We start from the raw sequence: 13,806 nt of genomic DNA, 5'->3' as shown, positions 1-13,806 counted from the left end.
CCTAAGTTGATACTGAAACCATAAGGTTCATTCTAACCTTTTCCTTTTCCCATTTGTGAGGAACCTGGCTCTCATTATCCACAATATATTGATTTCTTCGCTCAACTGTAGCATACACATAAAGAGTTGTCACTATAGCTAACATATATACCTATGAAAAACAAATTTACCAATTAGAATATAATATTTATGGATGGTTATTTTTTTCTTTAGCCATATGGCATATAGTTAAAATATTATTTCCCAAAGTTACTTAGGTTCTGTTCTTTTCTTTTCCCAACCCCGTTTGTAATACAGGAGTTTCAGTTTTTACTGTGTGCATTTCATTTTGCCCACGCCAGCATACACACATATCCTGGCTATCTATCTATCATCTATTTATCGGGGTATCAGGGACATGAGGCATCACAATGATTCTAAGAGTTATAGTTATATAAAAAGGTATACTCAGAGAAGTGTCATTTCTTCCTACTACCATGGTCCCATTCCCACATTCTTTCTACCCTATTCCTACCTACCCCCTGTAGGTAACTAATCTTATTATTTTCTGGTTTAAACTTCCGGTTTTTTTTTTTTTTTTTTTTTTTTGAGATGGAGTCTCACTTATTGCCCAGGCTGGAGTGCAATGGCGCAATCTCTGCTCACTGCAACCTCCAACTCCTGGGTTTGAGCAATTCTCCTGCCTCAACCTCCCGAGCCGCTGGATTATAGCCACATACCACCACGTCCAGCTAACTTTTGTATTTTTAGTAGAGATGGGGTTTCACCATGTTGGCCAGGCTGGTCTGGAACTCTGACCTCATGATCTGCCTGCCTCGGCCTCCCAAGGTGCTAGGATTACAGGAGTGAGTCACCGCGCCTAGCCACTTCCTGTATGTCTTTTGCAAAAATGAATAGATACACATTTATTTTCTTATGTCTTTCTTTTCACATGAAAGGGAGTATATTGTAAATACTTTTTTGCACTTGGCTTGCTTCAAAATATTCTAGAAATCACTCCGTATCAGTTATTATCTTCAGTTTTACAGATGAAGAGACAGGCATAAAGAGGTTAAGTAACTAGCTTAAGGTCCTATATCTATTAAGGAGTAAGGCTGGGATGTGAAACTAAGAAGTTTTGACTCCAGAATCCATGGTCCTCCTTCTACATCAGAGTTTCTTATCCATAGTCCCTGGGTATATCCTTGGGGAATCTCTAGGTTCTCTAAGTTCTCTTACATCATTTAAAGAATTAATACATGGACCTTCTGGATCATCCAGATGACTATCTTTCAAGCACTAAAGGCATTTTCATTGTCCGTAGGACCTGAAAATCACCCAACTGCCCAACATAAATGCTCTCAATGCAGTCACACAAGGAAAACTTTAGATGGAACAGAGACAGCAGTTACCTGGCTGTGGCCTTTACTTGTAGTTCTGGAAAAGCAGCATGGCCTTCTACCATGTGGTCTATCTGAAAAATAAGAGATATGGGTCAATTTTATAGCTTCTTTAATTTATGTAGAAGATAGAAAAATTTATATTAAAATGAGTATGTTTCTTTCAACTCTTTGTCCATACGGGATCCAAGAACATTAAAATGCCAATGTAGCAAGAGTGCCTCAGCTAAAAGAAATTTAGCTTTGATTAACCTAGTGCTAGCCTCTTAAATACATAAAACAAAGAAGTTTAGAGAGAAGAGCAAAAGGAAATGAAATTCCCAAGGCTAAACTGGTAGCAGTAAGTTAGCATCAGGTCCAAGAATGAGTAGTAAGGAAGAAAGGGTAACTTATGTCAAATGGTGGGGGGTCTGAGTGTTAAAAGCACTAATCTTTTCTGGATCACATCATTTCCCCTTCTTGATCCAGGCTGTCACCCCTGGGCAATGTCAAACTTTGAATTACTCACTATGTCTTACTAATGGAGAAGCTGAATGAAAGAGACTATGACGAGGGTTTTTGAAAAAACCCTCATTAAAAAAATTTTTTTTTGAAACCCTCAGTTAAAAAAAAATGAGATGCCCCAGAGCTGTCAGGAGAAACTCTCCTGACTGAACAATCGTCACATGGGAAACACAGCTCTCCAACGACAGAAATGTCTGAGCTCTGCAGACAATCATCCTCTCATTTGAAATCCCAGGTCTAGGATCTTATTCCTTAATCCACTTGGTGGCTGTAAACAAAATAGCACAAAATACGTATCAGGGACAGAAATGTTTCTCCATGCAGTTACTCTGCTTGCCATAACACACCCAAGCAACACTGTGCTTGAGTTCCTGAACCTCATCTATGTATTTTCTGAATGTTTACTTGAGTTTCTAGGATGCTAAAACAACCATTCTGATAGATTTATTTTCATTCCAACTAGGAAAAGACTTGCTCTTTTGGCTGCACAGGGATAGGCTCTCTGAGCATGTTTCCAGAGAGCTAGGGCTGTGTAAAGAACAAGATAATTTGTTCAGGAGCCACAGAGGCCAGGGTTGGGTTCTGGCTCTGAATCTCACTAGCTGAGTGACTTTGTGCAAGTCACTAAACTGTTTTGAACCTCCATGGCCTCCTTTTAAACAGGATTTCTAGGAAGCTAAGTGGGTCTACTTGATATGGTTTGTCTATGTCCCCACCAAAATCTCATCTTGAATTGTAGCTCCCATAAATCTCACATGCTGTGGGAGGGACCCAGTGGGAGACAACTGAATCATGGGGGCAGTCTCCCCCATACTGTTCTCGTGGTAGTGAATAAGTCTCATGAGATCTGATGGCTTTATAAGGGGTTTCCTCTTTCACTTGGCTCTCATTCTCTCTTGTCTGCCGCCATGTAAGACGTGCCTTTCACCTTCTGCCATGATTGTGAGGCCTCCCCGGCCACGTGGAACTATGAGTCCATTAAACCTCTTTTCTGCATAAATTACCCAGTCTCAGGTATGTCTTTATCAGCAGCATGAAAGCAGACTAATACACTACTAGAGTGCCAACAGTAGTATAAATGATATCATGTGAAATATACTGACCCATTTCCCATACATCAGTACTAACTTAAGCATTGTACACACATTACTCTACTTCATTTATTCCTTACAGTACTCCTATGAGGAAGATACTATTCTTCATTATGGAGATGAGGAAATTGAGATCAAAGAGATTTAATATCTTGCCCAACGTCACAGAGGTCTCAAACTGAGGTCTCTATATTTTAAGATCTTGTTCCTAATCACCATGTCATATTGTCTACTGAACTTCCAGGTATAAGTTGTTGAATACCACTGGTGCAGTTTTTGTGGAAATGTTTCAAAATGATATAAAAGACACGGGTCATTTCAAAGAAAAAGAAAAAACAAACACGCAGTTATTGAATATTTATCTCCTTCGGGTTCAACTCTGCATTACTGTGATGAAGCATATCCTCATCACACTCTGGATCCCCTGAGTTTGCAATCCATTGCGAGCACCAAGATAAACTCACTGGGAACAGTAATGGATAACTAAAGGCATTACTTGATTTGATGCTGATTTTTATGGGAAGTGCTTTAGGAGTTCAGAGAAGAGAGATTTAAATGAGCTTCCAGGAGTAAGCTAGAACCTAGCATGTGTGGTGTAAGCATGAATGCAGTTATTTAGTATTTACTAAATGCCTAATGTGCTGCCAGGAACTGTGCACCTATGTTCTGGAGATACACTGAAAAATAAGAAATAGTTATGATGCATAGTAGCATAAAGCGAGAGATCAATCATTTGGCAATTATTATATGGTTGGAGTAGGCGAAGCTTCAGCTGAAAGGCCAAAAATAGGTAGAGTTTGGAGGAGTAAAGGGCTAGAGGCAAGGCACGACCGAAAGGAGGCTGGTTAGTAGAGACATGAAGATGGAAAGACATATATGATTTGAATGGTAAGGGACTGGTTTAGCCTCATGCTTGGATATCATGGGTGGTCAATAAAGGTTTGTGGAATAAATGTGGGACGAGTGAACCACAGGAAAGGCATAGATAGCACCATGTACTTCTCCTTGGTGGCACTTACCACACTTTGTATTTGTATCTATTTGTGCTGGGCATACATTGGTCATAGGATTACTGTATGTTAAATTACAGAATTAGTAAACTGGTGAAAATATGGATGAACAAAGAAGGCAAACGCAGACAGTGTGTCTTGAATGTCATAAGCGTTTATACTCTTATTAAAGGTCATAAAAATTATTCTGATTTGGAGAGAAAAATGATGAAAAGTTAAGAAAAATGTGGCAATGTATGAAGGACAGGGAGATGACTAGGCATGGAGAACAGGAAATGCAGACAAAGATCACAGGCTGTCAATGGGAATATAAGGCACAAATATTTTCTATCCTTGCTCTACTGTAGCATCTATCAAGTTGTTTTACAATCCTTAGTTATATGTCTGTCTCCTACCCTATACTCTGAGCTCTTTCAAAGGAAGAGCATCATTATTTTCCACTCCTCAGAATCAGAGCAATGCCTGACATCTGTAATAAATGAATGAATGAGCCATATTTTGTAACAATTAAAAACGCTGACCAAAATACAGGAAATAGTTCTCTGAAGACACTGGAAAGTGGCCAAAACCAGGTAGAAACTGGAACGGAATAGACACAAGGAAGGAAAAAACAGTACCTTGTACATTTCCTGATTTTATACATTTTTGCCCATGGGTGGACCCCAGTCAGTGCCATGCAAGGTAACTAATACTTAGACAGAAATACACAGTCCTTTTGATTAAGAAATGAGAGGTTAGAGTTCAAGGCAACCATAGTAGCTACAAAGTAAGTCGTGGAGGGGATGTCAGAAAGAGAGAGCCATAGAAAGGGAATGCAACACTGTGCCTATAAATGCTACCCTAATTTCTGGATAATCTCCCAATTACATGTGCATGGAAACACCATAAGTAGTCCAGCTAAGGGTAAAATAATGCAACAGAGATTTTAGGACATGTTCCTCACAGGAGAGTAATGAAACTTGAAGTTTGAGTTCAGCCAAATAAACTGCCTGCTAAACCAAAAAATCAATACTCAAAAGAGAAATAGAAATAATACAATGTGTCTAGAATATATCAATCACAATGTCCAAATTATGACACGAAATCATTGTACATATTGAAGAATAGGAAAATGTAATCCATACTTAAGAGAAAAGCCACTTAGTGAACACTAAATCTGAGGTGACACAGGTGTTAGAAGATAAGAATTTTAAAGTAGGCAATTTAACAATGCTTAAAGATGTAAAAGAAAATATTCTCATAGTTATTAAACAGAGAGGAAATAGCAAAGAAACTATTAAAAATGGAAATGTAATTGTATTGATTAAATATAATATCTGAAATAAATATATAGTAGATGGGCCTAAGAGCTGATTGGAGATGACAAACAACAGTGTCTGCAGTGAGAAGGAGACTTAGATTGGGAGACTTAGAGAGAAAGGAGAGAAAGAATATACATTGAAAAAATTGACACCCTGAGTCTCTCAGGTGCACGGGAGACAATAGCCAAAGGTACCATATATGTGGAACTGGAGTCACAGTAAGAGGGAAGAGAGTGAGGAGAAGAAACAAACAAAAAAATTTAAATGCTGAAAATTTCCCAAACTTGGTGAAAGGAATCAACTTACAAATTGAAGAAAGATGAATCCAAAGAAGACCACACCATACCATAATGAAAGCCAAAGATTAAGAGAAAATTTGAAAGCAGCCAGAGGAAAAAAATGACATATTATACAAAGGGGAAGAATGACAAAAATAATGGTTGACATCTTATAATGTCAGAATACAAAATACTGACATTTTTAGGTGTTGATGGAAAAAAAAAAAAAACCTGTAAACCAAGAATTCTATATTGAGCAAAAATATCTTTCAAGGGAGCATATAAAATAAATGCATTGAAAAAAAATGAAGAGAATGCCTTTTGCCAGTTGACCTGCACTGTAAGACATGCTAAGACAAGTTCTTTAGGCTTGGGAAAAGATATCACCTGGAAACTTAAATTTTCAGAAAGAAAGGAATAGCAAAGAGATTATGTTTTATTTCTCAGAATTTCTTTAAAACATTTATGTCTCTTTGACATGGACTAAACTGTGTTCACCTCAAATTCATATATTGAAGCCTCAGCCCCCAATGTGACTGTATTTAGAGACAGGGCTTTTATGGTGGTAATTAAGCTTAAACAGGTCATAACATTGGGGCCTTAGTCTGATATAACTGGTATTCTTATAAGAAAAGGAAGGAATACAATCATTTTCTCTTCATATACACATACTGAGAAAAGGCCATGTGAGGTCACAGAAGGCAGCCATCTACAACGTAGGAAGGGAGCCCTCAGCAGAAACTGCATTTGCCAGTACCTTGATCACAGACTTTTAGCCTCCAAAATTGTAAGGAAATAAATGTCTGCTGTTTAAGCCACCCAGCCTGTGGTATTTTGTTATGGTAGTCAGTAGACTACTGTGGTAGCCAGAGTAGACTAATACATTGTTTAAAGCAAACAATATGACAACTATTCATATCAACCCAACTATTTCATTGTTGGGTTTATAGCATATGTAGATATCACACACAAAACTATAGCCTATAGAGCTGGGATAGGAGTGGTAAGTAGAACTATACAGTTGAAGAGTATTTATACCTTTCATGAAATATCATAATATGCATTCAAAGTAGGCTGAAAAGTTTAGGATATTTATTATAATTACTAAAGCAACCATTAAAAAATAAAGCAAAAAGATGTGTAAAAACCCAAGACACCAATAGATAACTTAAAATTGAATTCTTAAAATTGAAAAATAGTCATTTAATCCAAAAGAACTCAGGAAGGAAAGACAGAAGTGATGACAGAAAACAAGTAACAAAATGAAAGATCTAAATTAAATTGTATTTATCTTTATGTAAAGTATCTAAACAATCCAAGTAAAATTCAGAGATCACAAAACTGAAAAGCAAGACTCAACTATATGGGAATCTGTTGCTACCATCAAAAATACACTATTACATTCTTGACTCCTTCCTCCCTCTGACTCAATAACATTGAACCCACCTTCACCCATTGATAGCAATGCTACACTCCTCAAGCCTTGATCTCTCTCTTTTTTGCACACTTTACACTTAATCCATCAGGGTGTGAAGGTCAAGGTCAAGGTTTGAAGGTGGCTCTACCTTCAAAATATATCCAAAATCTAACCATTCTTTACCAGCTCCATGCCATCATCCTCCTCACTCAGCTGGCTTACTACAATAGCCTCTTTGTGACTTCTATGCTTCTCTCCCTCTGCTTCCACTCCACAGTTAACAATCAACACAGTAGGCAGCAGTAAGAATGATTCTTTGAAAACCTGTCATATCACATCACTCCTCCGCTCATTATTCTCCAATGGTTTGCATTTCACTCAGGGTAAAAACTATTACTGTGGCCAATAATGTAGACCCTATCACCTCTCTGAATTTGTTCCCTGCAACTCTCATTTTGGTTCACTCTGCCCTACCCATTGTGACCTTCTTGCTATTCCCATAACACCCCATGCAAGCAACCCTCTCAGAATCTTTACACTGGTTGTTCCCTTGACCTGGTATATTCTTCCCCTAGGTTTCAAAAGAGCTAAATTCTTTCCTTTCCTCATTCTTTGTTCAACTGTCACATCAGTGAGGTCTACCCTGACCACACTGTTTAAAACTACAACCTTCCCATCTGAACTCACAAGCTTCCTCCTCTATTTGCCTTAATAACTTATACCATAAAGTGGAATTTATTTATTTGCTATGTATTATCTGTCTCCTCCTGTTAGAATGTAAGCTTGAGAAGGGTACAGGAGTCTTGGTGGAGTGCAGGAGGGTGCAGAAGAGGTTGTTTTACTCACTGCTACTTTCTCACTCAGAACAGTACCTTAAACATAGTAAGCACTCTGTAAATAATGGCTGTATAAATAAACATCACTCTAAATAATTCAGACTTTATTATAATGAAAACTGAAGAGCTATCACAAGTGACAGACTCATAACTGTGTTTCAGAAAGACTTTTATAGCTACAATGCAAGAGAGGGATTAGAGGGGGAAAGATTAGAGGCAAGAAGCCAATTAGGAAGTTGTGCAGCAATCCAGGTGGGCATACAAAAAATAAGCAAAAGCCAGGGCAGGAGAAGGGAATAGGGAGGCATTTGTTTTTGCAGAGTTAGTCTTTGTATCCACGAAGTCATTCTAATTAGCAGATGTGAAATGCTGGGGACACACCTACATCTGTACATAGATCCTGTCAATGCTAATTGACCTTTGGCTATTGTCTCCCATGCCCCTGAAAGACTCAAAGTGTTAATTTTTTTCAATGTATATTCTCATTCATATTTTCTCTCTCTCTTTCTCTGATTCTCCCAGTCTATGTCTCATTCTCACTGCAGACACTTTTGTTTGTCATCTCCAATCAGTTCTTAGGCCCATCTACTATATATTTATTTCGGATATTGTATTTAATTTATTGTATTTAATTATTTTGTCCCATGGCCTTACAAAGCTTGCCAACTGTATTTGTTTCAAGACACTTAAAAGAGAATGTCATGTTAAGTGACAACAGTTGATTCTCAAGAGAGTCTACAAGAGGACTGAAAGAAAAACTCAGAAATGCACCGCCACAAAAGTCAGATTCAGTTTTGGAAAGATCTTGGGCCTCTGGTGGCCAACTTGGGTTTGCACTGTAGCTCTCCTACTTATAACTGTCAGATTTTGATCAAATTACCTTGCCATTCTCAGCTATTTCTTCATCAGTAAAACTAATATAACAACACTGACTATATACACATACTGTGAAGATCAGATGAAATACCAAATCCTAATGGGCCCAAAAGTATTTAGTAGATAATAGGTATTCAGTATTAACCTCTATTTTTCCAATAGGCTTAGCAATTGTACCATCTATTTTTTTGTCCTACAATAAATTATAATGATCAGTTCTGTATCCAATTTTCTTATTTGATGATGAACGACTAGAGTGACCACATTCTTGGCTGGCCCAGTGGAATCACTCAGGAAATCTCTGTAACGTGATGGAAGGAGTGAATGAATGAAGGGATGAAATCATTATCTCCATAACCTGTACTACACTGTGCACACTGCAAGTCATTCATACACCCATTTATAGCAGAATGCCTTCCATAGGTGACCTCCTGAGGCTAGTCCCAGTCTTGGCAATGACGCAGGAGGCAGATAGACACTCACAATGTACACATCCTAAAATCCCAAGAGCACATAGTAACTTGTTGCATTGTGACCTTGTGACTCAATCCAAGTCCAATTGTTCCAGAAAGGCAGTGCCACCATAGCAGTGGCTTAGGAACTTGTCTTAGCCTTCCTTACCTAATGCCATCCCCCAAAAAAATGACTCCATGTGAGACAAAGAAGAGCACTTGGAAAGGGTGATGGCCAAGGTCCAGTTGGAAATAAGCTTTGGTATCTGGATGTAGGAACTGCATGGGGTCAGTGTTCTGTGGACAAAGTCTGTGGAAAACGCAATGCTTTTTCGCATAACTATTCTGAAGAGAATATCGGCAAGCATGAGACAAGCCTTGATGTGTGATGAAACTAAAATCAATCATCCTTAGGAAGGGAGCATGTGCTTTTCTAAGAGGTAAATATCAAAAGATCCTGTCCTATTTCTTTTCCTTCATCCTGAGGATAACAAGAGGAAGATTTTTAAAAAAATACAAATCTGTTCACATACTTAGAATGAAATCTTTGCTTTGTAATGGAAGATCTGCATTTAATTGCAAAAATGAGATAAAATATCTTTTTTTCAAATCTAAGGTTTTTAATATATTTTTCATTTATTTTCCTTTTTTCTCTTGCTTCCTCCCCTTTATTTTCCTTTTTCTCTCTTTTCTCACTTCACATCTCTTATGCTTTAGGTGGTGTATTTATGACTGTGTGGCATTGTTGAAACCATGGACAATGTACTACTGGAGCAGACACCTTCAGATGTGGCTTATTAGAGAAGATGTGCATATGCAACAAGGAATAAAAATGATGCAACTTTCTCTTATCATGTCCTATGTGACAATGATGTATTTTAAAACCAGGGATTGGAATTTACAAGAGAATAAACAAGAATTAGTAAATGGTAAGGAAAGGTGAATAGTAAATAAACCATATTAAAAGGCCATCGACGGTGGGTGAGGAGACTTTCCAGGCTGTGATTGCTACCATTAGTCACTTAACTATAAAATATGGATAATGACTGTATCTATAGGTATAGTCATAGGACTTTTCAGAGTATTAATTAGATAATACACGAAAAGTTCTTGGAATTCAGATCAGAAACAAGCCTTCAAAATAACATTAGACACTGTAATTATGAATATCATTCAAAGTTTAACGGAATTATGTGTATAAATCCCTCTCACAAAAAAATACTCAGTAAGCTACAATTATTACAATTAATATTACCATCATTATAAAATTTTTAAATCTGTGTTATAACTGACATCTCTCTCTCTTTGCATGTCCTCTTTGGACTGATAATGGACAATGCAATTTGCTCTTGATTCAAATTTTGCTCCATTGTGCTAGATTTTGGATTTCCTAAGATTTCACTCTCTGTAACCTATGAGTCAATCAAGCTGTATGCCTATGTCCAATGAAACTATGCATGTAGAGTTTCCCAAAATGGAGCTCCAAATGCAGTTTGACAGGTTGATGGTGCAATACTAATGAAACAGATAAAAGCTAACAATTCCCATGACTCCTGTCAAAAGCCACAGTGGAATATTATGAAGATTTGTTAGTAATAGCAAAGAGGTCCCATTTTTAATTAAAATTCAGGCTTATGAAATAGGTGTAACCAATTTTTGTGCACAAAGATATGTCATAACATTTGGGATAAAATGGCTTATGTTCATAGCAATAGGGAAAATATTTCTGACTGATAGAGATGTTTGATGTGTATATCAAGTCTCTGAAAACCTACTGATGGACAGGTTCATGAATAATGCATTCTGCACAAAGAATTGGTTTACTGGATCATTACCCTTACTAGAAAAAGCTTCTGGATTGTGTTGTCTATGAGTTCAGAGTCTCCTACAGGTGATTAGACTATGATGTGAGGTTTAAAAGAGTTATATTTCAGTCATGGGTCCTCAATGTGTGACAAAAAGGGAAATAATATTTAACTTAAAAGTTGTCCAGGAAGACCTGGGTGTCGGGGGTGCCAAAATGACTGACTAGAAGCAGCAGTGATCAGAGGCTCCCATCAAAAAGAACCATACCCCGTTCTCTACTAAAAATACAAAAAATTAGCTGATCATGGTGGCAGGCGTCTGTAGTCCCAGCTACTCGGGAGGTTGAGGCAGGAGAATGGTGTGAACCTGGGAGGCGGAGCTTGCAGTGAGCAGAGATCATGCCACTACACTCCAGCCTGGGCAACAGAGTGAGACTCCGCTCAAAAAAAAGAACCGTAACAGCGTGCAAATCCTGCACCAGCGACTAAGGTATCCAGGTTCTGTCATCAGAACTGACTAGGTGGCTGGTGTGACTCATGGAGAAGAAGGAAGAGCCGTGTGGTGTGGGGGCCCACCTGAAAGCCACACGGGGCAGAAGAGCCCTCACCCCCCATCCAAGGGAGGCAGTTAGTGTGCTCTCCAGCCTGGGAAACCATGCTTTTTCCACAGAAATGTGCAACCTATGGATTGGAAGATCCCACTCATGAGCCCATGTCACCAGGGCCTCGGGTTCCCAACCATGGAGCTGCGCTGATTCTCATCAACCACTCAGCTAGAATCTGCTTAAGCCTGTTGAGCTCCCGAGGGGCAGCCAGCACCACAGCTGCGGCTACCTGCTGTCTAAGCCACTTGACCTCCTTGAAAGAGGGATGGCAGTCAACACTGAACTTAAAGTTGCCTAACACACTAAGTTCCCAGGATGGGGGAAGGGCAGCAGCCATCTCTATAGCTCCAGGCCATGCTTTTCCCCTGCTGGAGAAGGAAGCTGAATGGCTTGGTCCCAAGAGGTATTCCCCACAGCCTAACACACCAGCTGTGGCAAACTGCAGCTAGAGTGCCTCGTCGGGCCTCATCCTGATCCATCCCTCCTCACTGGGTGGGGTTTCCCTGCAGGAACTCCAACAACTCCAGCTAGGGGCTCAGGGACCCAACTCGGATCTCCCGGGCCTGAGCCCCTAGGCAGGGAGGGGGCCACAGTCTCCACAGACCAGCAGACTGTCTTTCCTCCTGATAGTTCTGAGGAATCTGGGCAGCCCAGACAAGTGGGCTCCCCAACAGTGAAAGCTCACCCCCTCCACCAAGGGACAACGTACTTTGTTAAATGGGTCCTGCTCCCCATGCCAACCACTGAGTGAGACACTTCAACAGGGACTGTCAGACACCCTATACAGAAGCATTCCTACTGGCATCCGGTCAGTGCCCCTCAAGGTCAGAGATCCCAGAGGATGGAGCAGGCACCCATCTTTGCCCTTTCTCCAGCCTCCCTGACTGACATTTCCAAGAGTGGGAACAAACCATATGAATAGGGCCTGAAGGGAACCCTCAGAAAACCATGGAAGCTCTACAGAAGAGGGACCTGACCACTGAAAGAAAAGCAAACAAACAGAAAGCAACAACAGCATCAACGAAAAAAAAAGTCCCCACAAAAACCCTATCCAAGGGTCAGCAGCCTCAAAGATTGAAACTAGACAAACTCATGAAGATGAGAAAGAATCAACAAAAAAACACTGAAAACCCAAAAGGCCAGAGTGCCACTTCTCCAAATGATCACAACACCTCTCCAGCAAGGGCACAGAACTGGACAGAGGATGAGATGGACGAGCTGACAGAAGTAGGCTTCAGACAGTGCGTAATAACAAACTCCACTGAGCTAAAGGAGCATGTTCTAACCCAATGCAAAGAAGCTAAGAACCTTGACAAAAGGTTACAGGAGCTAACTAGAATAATGGGCTTAGAGAGGAACATAAATGACCTGATGGAGCTGAAAAACACAACACTAGAAACACACGAAGCATACACAAGTATCGATAACTGAATGGACCAAGCAGAAGAAAGGATATCATAATTTGAAGACCATCTTGCTGAAATAAGGCATAAAGACAATATTAGATAAAAAAGAATAAAAAGGAATGAACAAAACCTCTAAGAAATATGGGACTATGTAAAAAGACCAAACCTATGATTGACTTGAGTACCTGAAAGAGATGGGGAGAATGGAACCAAATTGGAAAACACATTTCAGGATATTATCCAGGAGAACTTCCCCAACCTAGTGAGACAGGCCAACACTCAAATTCAGGAAATACAGAGAACACCACTAAGACACTCCATGAGAAGATCAACCCCAAGACACATAATCATCATATTCTCCAAGGTCAAAATGAAGGAAATAATGTTAAGGGCAAAGAGAAAGGTTGGGTTACCCACAAACGGAAGCCCATCAGACTAACAGCGGATCTCTCTATAGAAACTCTACAAGCCAGAAGAGAGTGGGGGCGAATATTCAACATTCCTAAAGAAATGAATTTTTAACCTAGAATCTCATATCCAGCCAAACTAAGCTTCATAAATGAAGGAGAAATAAAATCCAATCTAGACAAGCAAATGCTGACGGATTTTGTCACCACCAGGCCTGTCTTGCAAGAGCTTCTATAGGAAGCACTAAATATGGAGAGGAAAAACTGGTACCAGCCACTGGGGAAAAAAAGAAAAAATATATATGTATATATACATATACACATATATATATGTACACATATATACATATATATATATGAAGACCAATGACACTATGAAGAAACTGTATAAGCTAGTGTGCAAAATAACCAGACAGCATCAAGATGACAGCATCAAATT

At 39.3% G+C, this 13,806-nt stretch overlaps 1 protein-coding gene across 21 annotated transcripts in view; it reads right to left on the bottom strand.

The window, feature by feature from the left end:
* Window positions 1–13,806, bottom strand: part of FGGY (FGGY carbohydrate kinase domain containing) — a 444,024-nt gene that overhangs the window by 127,701 nt on the left and 302,517 nt on the right. For all 21 annotated transcript variants that reach the window (XM_017961925.3, XM_017961936.3, XM_017961918.2 and 18 more), the window contains one exon: window positions 1,392–1,453. In XM_017961925.3, the coding sequence (XP_017817414.2) occupies window positions 1,392–1,453 (62 nt within the window). The remainder of the gene's footprint in view (window positions 1–1,391; window positions 1,454–13,806) is intronic.

The sequence above is a fragment of the Papio anubis genome, chromosome 1 (assembly GCF_008728515.1).
Source record: "Papio anubis isolate 15944 chromosome 1, Panubis1.0, whole genome shotgun sequence".
Lineage (NCBI taxonomy): Eukaryota > Metazoa > Chordata > Mammalia > Primates > Cercopithecidae > Papio > Papio anubis.
The sequence above is the reverse complement of the archived record's forward strand: the minus strand, read 5'-3'. Positions and strand labels throughout refer to the sequence as shown.